Raw genomic sequence first — 11,507 nt, forward strand, 5'->3', positions numbered from 1 at the left:
AAATCATTTTTTATATGCGTTGCTAATTTCTTTTTTTTTGTTTTCTCCACATCCGTCACTGTCCTGTTCCCAAACTTCATTTGCATATCATGTAATCATGCTTGCCGACATTTTTTCGATGTCTGCTACATGTTGATTGTGCATTATCATCTTACTTGTAATTTCCATACTTTCCCTGTGTGTTTCATATCATTGTTTCTTCATCTAAACATATCATTACATTTTTCTTTTTTATTTGTAAATTTTTTAATAATATCGAAAAAAAATTATCGATAGAAATTTTAAAACCATATTTTTAATATCTTATTTACATCTAATAATACATATCTTGTGAATTTGCCTTTGTCTTTTTCTGGGTATGTGTTTATTATTATACATTGGTGCTTATTTACTAATATATGTTAACTCTATGCATTTCTGTCATTAACACTTTAACGTATATGTTAATGGTTTATAATGCTTTTGTAACTGTGTGTCTAACAATATTCTTCCTATACTTGAAAAATAAAATTGTTTCATCAAATCACTGGTCACTATTCCTAACCCGTTTCACTATATTTTCACTTACCTTCTCCGATGGGCTTCCTTTTCAAAAAAACAAAAATAATACTCCAATTAAAACCTATTTTATTACAAATATTATGTATTTTAACAATCTTTTGCATTCTTTACTTTCGACCTCCAAGTTTTACTTTCGCTTTCAAACAACTTGAAAATTGTGAGCGTTAAATCGCTCATAAATTGTTTTAACTGGATTATTACAATAACTATATCTTCTCCCCAAAGTCCCTGAGATAAATCCACTCCCGAGAATCGTTTTTCCTATCCTATCCCTTACAGGGTGAAATGGTGAACAGTATAGAGTATAATGTTACACAAACGGTGGACCATGTTGAAGATGCACATGGTCAACTTCGTTTGGCTGAACATTGGCAGCAGAAAGCTCGAAAGGTAAAAGGTTTTGTAACGTTTAGGAATCACCGGTGCTAGAAACGCTTCATTTGCTTATTCTATACTTTTGTGATGCTTCTGTATTTTGATTGTTTATTAGCACAATAATGATAATTACTTTATTTAAGTAAATTATCAGTTTTCACTTAATAAAGTAAATAATGATTACTTTATTATTTATAATTTTTGCTATGTAAGCAAGTAAAAGAAGGTTTGCGTTTAAAACCTCTATCTCCAAAGAGTTTTGTATAACAACTAATATCATTTGAAGGATTGAGATCATAGATCTAGAATGTACTAGATCCGCCCTCACGTGTTATACTTGTCTCCCTTTTGGCGAATGCAAAATACATGGCGCATGCACAGTTTCTCTTAGCAGGTAGGTACCGCTGCGTCGTAGGGAAAAAAACCCAACTTCCCCGGTAGTTAAACCCCCCGCACCCCTCAGTTAGTGAAGACAAGATCTCCGACCAAAATAACACGTCTGGGCCCATCTAGTGTATTATACATCAATGATTGAGATAAGTTTTTTATATAAATATATCTTATCTCATATTTATTGCAGTTGCAAATCAATGTACATATTTTATTTAGTTACATATGTGATAGAAAATATTATGTATTTTCTGGAATTAAAACGTGTAACATGTTACTTTGCGCAGACTTTGATTATAATAGTATCTGTTCTGCAAATTGTACATTGTATTTGCCATATAACTTATCTTGGAGAATGTGGATACAAACCAATATTTTCGTTTTTTTTTTTTTTAGTTTCGTTTCGTTTTTAAACGAAGAAATTTGATGAAAAAGTTTATTATTTGACATTCATCTCAAGTGCATTAATTTGATAAAGAAGATTCACAATTGAAATGCTACTTCAGTGAAACCTGGATATATTATCATTCAAACAAACTTATCTACTCTACATATATGTAGAGTAGATAAGATCTACTCTACATATGTACATAGAATTCGAATAAAATTTTTAATTTATGTCTGTGTATTCATTTGTACTCATGTTCTCAGAATATTCGTTTCAGAATTAGTTTTATAATAGTTTTTTTTTTGTGGAGATAGGGGGTTATATATAATATGATGGTAAACCAATGATGAATAATACACTAGATCCACCCTCACGCTTTATACTAGTCTCCCTTTTGGCGCATGCACAGTAGGTAGGTAGGTACCGCTGCGTCGTAGGGAAAAAAACCATTTTTTTCCCAACTTCCCTGCTAGTTAAACCCCCCGCACCCTTCAGTTAGTGAAGATCTCCGACCAAAATCACACGTCAGGGCCCATCTATGTGTATTATACATCAATGTGGTAAACGGATTATTTTGCACATTGCGATTGCGCACACGACAATCTATGCCACGAAAATCGCGAATACGGAATATCTGGCACTCGGGTTCTCATTAGTATGATAGTTCGCGTGGTGAACTCTCGATGGATGGAATTTTCGGGTGCCAAATGTTCCGTGATCGAGATTTTAGTGACGTGTACGAGATCCCTTTGCGCGAAATAATCACCGAACCACTATGATAATTGAACAATACTTATTTAGGCAATTAATTATATTTTAGAATAGAATTTTTTTACAAGGCACTAAATTATTTGAAATAATAGTGAAAATTATTATTGCGTAAACAATTTTATTTTATTAAGTCATAATTGAAAATATCTATTATTGATCTGAATACACTCCATAGACTAACACATTACATTAACTTTTAATTAACCAGAACTATTATATTAATATATAGACTAATAGTAATTGATTATCTTAGCGAAATATTACTAATCTTTTATACCCTTATTCTTTTTAAATTATTATTTATGTATTGTTAATCAGTTACAATTTAATTCTATATTGTATTTTTTTTATTATTACACATATCTAATAATTCTCTCACCTTACTGCTATTTTAAAAATATCGTAGTGACCCCAATTTGCATGACCAAATTCTAGCATTTCAATAAAATGAAACATTGTATACCATCTAAAATAAATTGCGTCGATTGTTATGGTATATACATTTTTTATCTTCGAAATCTACACACATTAAACAATGAACCGCTAATTGGTATACAATGTATCAAATTTTTAAGATTGAATTCATATTATTATTATTTTTTTTTTTCATCATCACTTTTGTTAAATTTTGTTTTTGGTTTCAGAAAAAAATCTTCATCATTATCTGCCTATCAATAACACTGATCATTTTAATAATCGTCTTGGCGGTTACCTTCTCTTGAAAGAAGTCCTACTTTGACTAGTGAATGCCGACAAATTACCAGTTCATCATTGTTCAACGCCAGCATATCATATTATTTCCCATATATACATTCATCATACACAAGTATATATTGCTTACGTATTTTTTGTATTTTTTTTTTCCACTTTATGTATCACATACAGAGTAACAGACATTGAAACTTATTTTTACATTTTTGCGCATAAGCAGTACTCACCGACTCACATATATACATTACAAAATATCTATATTATTAAAAATCAACCAATGTTTGAAACACATACATATGTACATTAAAACTCATATTATCTACCATAGTTGACAAGTTTTTTTTTTATTTTAAATAATATAAAGTGCAGTTTTCTTTAATGTGTAAAAAACATACTATTGTTTTTTTTTATCGTTCTTTTGTTCGATTTTTATTTGAAACTGTTTCATTTTTCTTTAACAATCAATATAAGTAATTAGTGAGAGTTGGCAATATTTCTAAACCTATTGACCACAATTACAATAGTAATTATGTCTTAATTTGAAAATTGTTAAAATCTCATTCTTCTTTTTTTTTAAACTAGGTTTTTATTGATAATTTACTGAATCCGAAATCTGAAATTTAAAATTTACACTTGATTTAATATCATACATCGAATCGAAGAAATGTCTTGACTTTTGAGTTTTTTCTCGACGGTTTCTATTATATTAAAAATAATGTTAATTACATTTTATTTTGATTTTGTATCTTTGATCATTTTTTATTTTTTAAATAATATAATACTCATTTTATTATTTGTTCATATTGATTGTAACTCTATAAAAGATTAGATTAAAAATATTCATTGCATACAAACAAACTTGTTCAGTAGAAAAACATACATACATACATGCTTCATATTTCGCTTTGTTGAGATCAAGTATAAATATATAATATTTCGACAGTATGATAACTGAAGTATTTTTAATATCAGCTTCATAGGTTTTCATCTATATTGCATAGTTTTATTGTTCATTTTCTAAGTCTGGCTTATATTATATTATTTCACAAATCATATTCACCATAAATGTAGTGTTTACTATTATATCCAACTAGGCTTGTTGTGTGAATTCATATTGTATGTTTTTTAGCGTAGTACAGAAAATATGTATATTGGCCATTGTTAAATTTTTTTTTCGATTTCCTTTTAATTATGTTTTGTCATATTTGCTTTTTTTTAATATTTATATTATTTTCATCCACGTACACAATATTTTATTGGAATTTTTATAATATAAAATAAATGTGTAGTTAATATAGATTTTTATTGAGATCTGGTAGTGGCTGACTGATCACTATTGTTTTCAAGCATTTGATTTTTACAGTATTTCAAATTATTTCTTATGCACAATTTTCGATAAACTATTGAAATTCTTTTAATATTTTTAAGCAATAAAATTGCTCAGTGATTTATTTCACGTTGTGTATCATAGACATATATAATGTTACTAATTTAAATATTAAATTTGTCTCAAAATATCTCAAAATATTGAGCTTTTACATTAGAAATCTCAAATACATATTACATAGATCCGACTATTAAAAATTTTGATTGCGTGACTAATTTAAGATATTTATAATTGATAAATATGATGCTAATAAATTGACCAAATATTTCAACTACTCTTATTACGACTTTGTTGTGAAACTTTATTAAAATTTATTATTTATTTACGGAGTTGTGTTTGAAATATCAAATCTAAATATGTTATATTATATCGTGTGTATAAATTTGTTATGAAATGTTTATTTTTCAACAAATATAAACAAAAAATTTAAATCATTGAAATATATTTTTAATTGTTTACACATCTCATATATGAAAACATCTAATTGTTATTACGTTAAAATGCATTTAATTTTTAAAACTTACACTTAATTATAACTGTTGAACTGATTTTTTCAGTAAAACGCTTGCTTTATTGCACCATTACGCTGTTTGCGTAGGCTTAAAACTTCTTCTTTAATATAATTATATTATGTATTTGTATTTTTAATGGATATTGTTAATTACCTTGAACAAATTTAGATAGTTGGCTTGTATGTATTTATGTATGTAGTTTCTAGTTCGCCAGTGAAATAAATTAGCACAGTATGCGTTCAATGTTTAGCAGTCAATGTTAGGTCCAAAAGATAGGTGTGGTATTTAATTTTATTATTTTTTATATAAATACATACACACTTGCAATCTGTGATTTTTATCAAATATATACATATATATATATGCATACAATATAAAAAGAGTAAAGATATTATATTATATATACATACATATATACTTTTCATACTGGTTCAATTTTATAGGTTCTTTTCACCCATCTATACGAATAAGTGTTGTATTGAATATACAATATGAAGTTAAATATTAATATTATAAATATTGTTGTTATAGATAATTAATTAATTGTTAATATAAAGAGCTAATATAGTGCCCGTACTTAATGCATTTTATAATTGTTCAAATGTATGCTATGTATATTAATTATTTACTAATACATATAGCGAGGAAAACCTACAAGGTTTTTGGACTAATTTAAGTAACTACATATTATTAGAAATTATTTTTAAAGTTGATAATGTTAATTTGCTAAATATTTTTCATCATCGATGAAAATGAATTTTCATTTTTATCGATGTTAAAAATGACTGTTTATAAACTTTCAACCGTGTAATATTTTTCATGAAAAATTCGTATAAATATATATGTAATAGTGTTGTATACACAATTTGTTATCAAAATGTAATTATATTTACGTATTTGTTTTATTTGTAAAGTATGACTTTTATAAGTTACTACATGTTTCACCAATTATTTTATTTTGTATATATTTCTTACAATTATACATATATATATTTTTTCCTTTATTTTGTTTTTATTTATTATTTCTAAGCATTTCGATTTATTTGATATCTTGACACTTAGAGCAAGACAAAGGCAAATATTATTCATGTGTATTTGAATCTATCAATTGTATTCGAGACTGGTGCTGTATGTAAGTAATATTAATTTCATTTATTAATTTTACATGAGAATATTTTTATTATGTATAAATTTGATGACCGTAACTAAGCATATTTCATATTAAAATAAATTCACATAATTTTCATTTTGTTGTGAAGTAGATATGTATGTATCTGTATTTACAAGAACATTCCATTTGACACGTAATTATTACCCCTCACAGAAGAAAATTATGATCCTAATCTGTCTGACGGTGTTGGGCATCATGGTGGCCGCCTATGTCTCCAGTTACTTCATATAAGAACATCTTCATCACTTGAGGTAAATGAGATATTTCCGATCAAGACTAATGTTTTTTTTTGTTTTCTCTTTTTTTCCTACTACTATTGTAACGTGCAGAAGAAGATAATGATAATGATATGCTTGGCCATATTGGCGGTTGTTCTCGCGTCTACCATCGGTGGCTACTTTGGAATGTGAATTTAGAGGTTTGGTTTGACAGGGATGAGTATTTTATTTACCTCACATAGCAGCACTCCACAGCTTTACAATCCTCTTGTGTTAATTTGAAATTCATAACTACAGTACCAAGTTTGACAAATGTTGGGTAATGCTAATCTCTCGAGTATACTTGCGAGTTTCCATCTTTGTATATTGTACGTGAATATAATCCACTTCCCTTTTATAGGATGCGGTAGTTCGTGTCGATAATATAATAAAAAATAAGTAAATTCCAAATATCTTTTTATATCATGATTGTATGTTTAATTTTAAAAAATTCAGATGGGAATATATTCTTATTAACGTCAATCACAAATGAATAATGCCTGCGCATGTATCCACCACCTCCGGAAATATGTTTGATATAGCTTTATTTCCTGTTATAATAAATGTTGTAACCTGTGTATCGTTCCTTCGTTTGTGTTTTCAAAATCTGAAGAAAAAAAATCACGTACACAATATTTGCTTGTGTGTGTGATTTTGCAATGTTTTCTATTCACATGTTTTTAAACTACAATAAGATAATTCATCGTATTTCAAAAAAATATATATATAAATATCATTATATCTGATGGAATCCTTCGAAAAGTTTCAATGTTCATGTTTCATCTCGATTGGAGACGAAAAAAAATGTTCACGAAAACTTTTCGACCGACCTTCATACATATTTATCACTTTAAGGGTATAAATAAAATTTGCACATAATTTTTTTTATATAGTAAAATCGAGATTTACAAGGAAAGATTTGCATATTACTCGGCGTTGTATAATATTATACTTGCTTGCATAGAATCAATTTTGAGCCACACTGGGTGACTTGCGAGCAGTTTGCTCAGTGACTTTGTTGCCAAAACGTAGTTGCTTGTGGCCAGTCAACTCGGGCAACCAAAAATGACTAAGGGCGAAATCACACAGGGAAGTACGGCACGTCATGTGCTTGGCTCCCTGCTGTGGGGGGTTTCCTACATTTATTCAAATATAAGATACACCGTTATCGTCAAGCAAGGATGAATACACAGATAAAATTTTACCGAAAACACTCCAGGGGGTGATTTTGGGACGGTGCGTGCTGGGCGTGCCATGAATCTGTGCAAGGCACGCCACCTTTTTATCGCACGTTTAAACCTATCTAAAAAAAAACCATGTGCCACGTTCATCGCTGTGTTTTTTCGCCCTAAGAATCTGCTCACTTATGACTGAGTTTTCAATATGTGACGATACAGTCACAAGTTTTCATAGTTTTTTCACTATATATTCGATGGCGACTAGTCACCAAGTATGGGACCCCTCAATACGCTATAAATTTAGAGGGATTGATTTTATGGCTTGGGCAACCAATAGGCGCGAAAAACTATTTAAAATTGTATGCTCCAAATTTGATACGCAACACATTGCGTGTCGAATTTTGACGACATTCAATAGTTTTCGGTAATGGTACAGTAATAATAATTGTCTGCAATTATCTATAAAAATGATGTTAAAATAAAATGTCTTTGAACCGTGTAATTGTATACTTTGCGACTTTGAGGGCGAAGAAAAAGAATATTTAAATTACGTGAGTTAATTACCAATTTAATTTTAATAACAAAAATACTAAAGGGGGCCTTTTTCTAACATTTGGATGCAGGCCCAATTTGTCTAGTTACATCACTGGCAACCGATGAGTTGCCTGGTGTGGCATGCTCCATACAACTGCATACGTTTGATCTGGTCGCCCAATGTGGCCCGGCTTATTTTACCCTTTTACTGCAAGTTTATTATTATACCATGTCGAATGATGGATGCAAATCTTACTGTATAATATAGTACTGATGAGTAAAAGTTTTATATGTAATGTTAAAAAAAAAATGTTAACGTGCAAATTTAAGTAAGTAGTCTCGATCTCGCGTTTATTGAGTATTCAAAGTGCCCGTATCGATGATTGATATGTATATACAAATATATTAGTATAGTGAAAAGTATGTTAATGGATGAACATCTCTATTGTAGGCACATCACCTTTACTGCTGGCGTTCGGCTCCTCTACCATCACCTCTGTTTGTCCATGTCTATTACACATATGACCCAGTATCTGGCTTCACTTGACATTGCTATTGTGCCATTCAGTGGTTTCACTCTGTGTTCCAACTCAATGCACACCCGGTTCTACATATCTTCAAAATTAAAAAAAAAATCAGGATTTAGTGAAAGTCCGTAGTATATACACCGCACTGTCCCTTTTCCATAGAAATTTAAAAAATAATCCTTTTGTGATATATGCACATTGTTTAGCAAGTTTTTGAATACGATTGCCACATGTTTTGTTGTTAGTGGTATCATTGAGAACATATATCCTTTCTGACAAAAATATAACAACATTATATTACTTGATTAAACATTAAAAATTTACTTGTTATGTATAGTTATATTCATATATATAGCAGATATATTATAATGGATTGTTTTGAATGAGGATCAACGGTGGAAGCTAACGCTTCGCCGTCGATTCTCGCAAATATGTACATGAAAGCAGTAATACCAAATTGAATCCACTGCTATTTTCAAAATTATCATCTTCATGAATAAAAATTATAAACAAAGAAACTTGCTATAGCAATAATTTTATTGAAAAATGACAATTTGTAAAATATTTATCTTCAAGTGTGATATTAATTGAATGAATAAAAAAACCATTGTTTTTCATACATACGATTATGCATAGATACACATACATAAATATGTATTACATGTATTTATGTGTGCTATATATGTGTATATGTAATATACATGATAAATTTAAATATTTAAATGAATAATTTTATAGGAATTCATTATATTTGAATAGGTGACTATTTTGGTTGTAAGGTATTTACAATATGAAATGTATCTATTCAAATATTTTGAACATTTTGTAAACTGTACAGTTATTAAATTGTAGTTGTTATAGTTAGATGAATTTTTAAAAATATTCTCTTAACTAAATTACATTACGATTGGTCCTGGTTCGAGCTCGTGTCAATTTGCATTGACAAGTTTAAAATTGCTCTCAACGGACATGTTAGAATTTTTATGGCATGATTCCAATTTATGTATTTGGCTTAATTCTTGATGTATTTCAAAAGACATATACATAATGTTACATAAATATTCTTTTAGAGGTAATTGTGGTTATAATATAAACCTGTTCTATACATTTTAATAAATTGTTATGTATACTCACAAAGTGTTCTACCAAGGATTGTATTTAATATTACATTATATATGATGGATATTTATTATATTTCAAAGATCTGCTCGTATAAATATATATTTGAATTTTATTGCCATGCTGGAGCATGTTTGAAAAATTGTTTATACATTAAATACTATATATTGACATAAAAATATTAATTGCATTTGAATCCTACAGAGGAAAAGCGGCCTAAGTATTACCAAAGCTCTAATACTTGACCCTATGTAATAATATTACACAATACATACATACATACATATGTATGTATATCATTGAAAATGTGATCCGTATTTGATGCATTTTTTTAACAAAGGCGTCTATGTCCGCTGAAAATGCACTTTTTACTCGTCTTATTTCTGTGTTGTCCGCTTCGAAATGTAGAATATCAAATTTTGATTCTCCATGTGTGTTTCACATATAAGCAAAAAATGCTGAAAGCAATCGCATAGAAGTGTTTAACATTTTGAATTAAATGTAGACTTCTATCTAGATGCCTTTATATATATATAGGTTATAAGAATAATGTTTATAAAACTTGAATGTTGATGTATGCACGTTACAATTGGATGAAGCGAAAGAAATCTGCCTATGTTGCCATGTCAATTTTCGTCCTGCTGTGTCCCGTCTTCCGCGTGAGGCAGGATCCAACGGTGTTATGATTTGCTAGTTACCCACTCTAAGTACTAACTTGTGAGTCATAATGCACAACTGCCTCATTATGAGGCATCTTTAACAATTTGCAACTCGTTATATTGTGCTGTTTCTTTAAGTTATGATAAAAATTACATTTGTATCATTGTACAAAATTGATTAAATTGTTACATAATTCCAAGTGAAAATATTAGTATATAGTTTTTTAGGTTTGTACATAAATTAATATAAATATGTTCTAGTCAGCTTTCAAAAAACTCATATATATATATGATTTCTATGATATTATACATAGACTAATGTTATGTACTAAATCAATTATTATATAATAATGATAATAGATGAAAAAAATATTATTTATGATTGGCACTTGGTTCTTTTATTATTTGATTTTCACAAAAATACGAATGCCTTCATTGTGAATCATCAAGAGAGAATCTTAATATAATAGTGTATAAGAAACAGCCCATTTGTTTGCTGTAATTATAAGAACAGGGGGATACTCGTCGGAACTAAAAGAGACAAGTTTTTGAATAAGTAATCCTAGTATAGTTCACATTCTTATGTGTCAATTTTGTAGCATTCATTGCATCAATAGAAGATAAGTTGTTGACATACTACAATGCGACTGGTTGACGATGATGCGCAATAATTGGTAGCCTCCATGTTCCACCTTGACGTACATATTTATATTAAACTTTTCTCTACAAATCAAATATTTGAGTCAGCTCTCTTGGCTCCAAATAGTAATGGAATACACTACTATGTCAAATAGTTGATTTTTATAGGAAAATAATATGTATTTAATAAGACTACTTCAAAACATTCTCTCATTTATAATCATAATAAACGGTGTTTTCTGCCTATAACTCTCTCCCTGTTGTTTGATTTCCCTTCACCTTCTTTTCATTTTTTTTTCAATTATTCCGATTGATTGTACTCTAAATA

At 28.9% G+C, this 11,507-nt stretch overlaps 1 protein-coding gene across 4 annotated transcripts in view; it reads left to right on the forward strand.

The window, feature by feature from the left end:
• Positions 1–8,854, forward strand: part of Syx1A (Syntaxin 1A) — a 70,222-nt gene extending 61,368 nt beyond the window's left edge. Inside the window, exons 8-9 of one of the 4 annotated variants that reach the window (XM_077443755.1) lie at positions 6,420–6,517; positions 8,687–8,854. In XM_077443755.1, the coding sequence (XP_077299881.1) occupies positions 6,420–6,497 (78 nt within the window). In that variant the 3' untranslated portion in view covers positions 6,498–6,517; positions 8,687–8,854. Of the gene's footprint in view, positions 1–840; positions 952–1,722; positions 1,946–3,129; positions 6,098–6,419; positions 6,518–8,686 lie in introns of those variants that run through there. The other 3 variants (XM_077443757.1, XM_077443758.1, XM_077443756.1) reach the window with 3 other exon arrangements.
• Positions 8,855–11,507: the final 2,653 nt, after the last annotated feature.

The sequence above is a fragment of the Arctopsyche grandis genome, chromosome 13, assembly GCF_051622035.1.
Source record: "Arctopsyche grandis isolate Sample6627 chromosome 13, ASM5162203v2, whole genome shotgun sequence".
Lineage (NCBI taxonomy): Eukaryota > Metazoa > Arthropoda > Insecta > Trichoptera > Hydropsychidae > Arctopsyche > Arctopsyche grandis.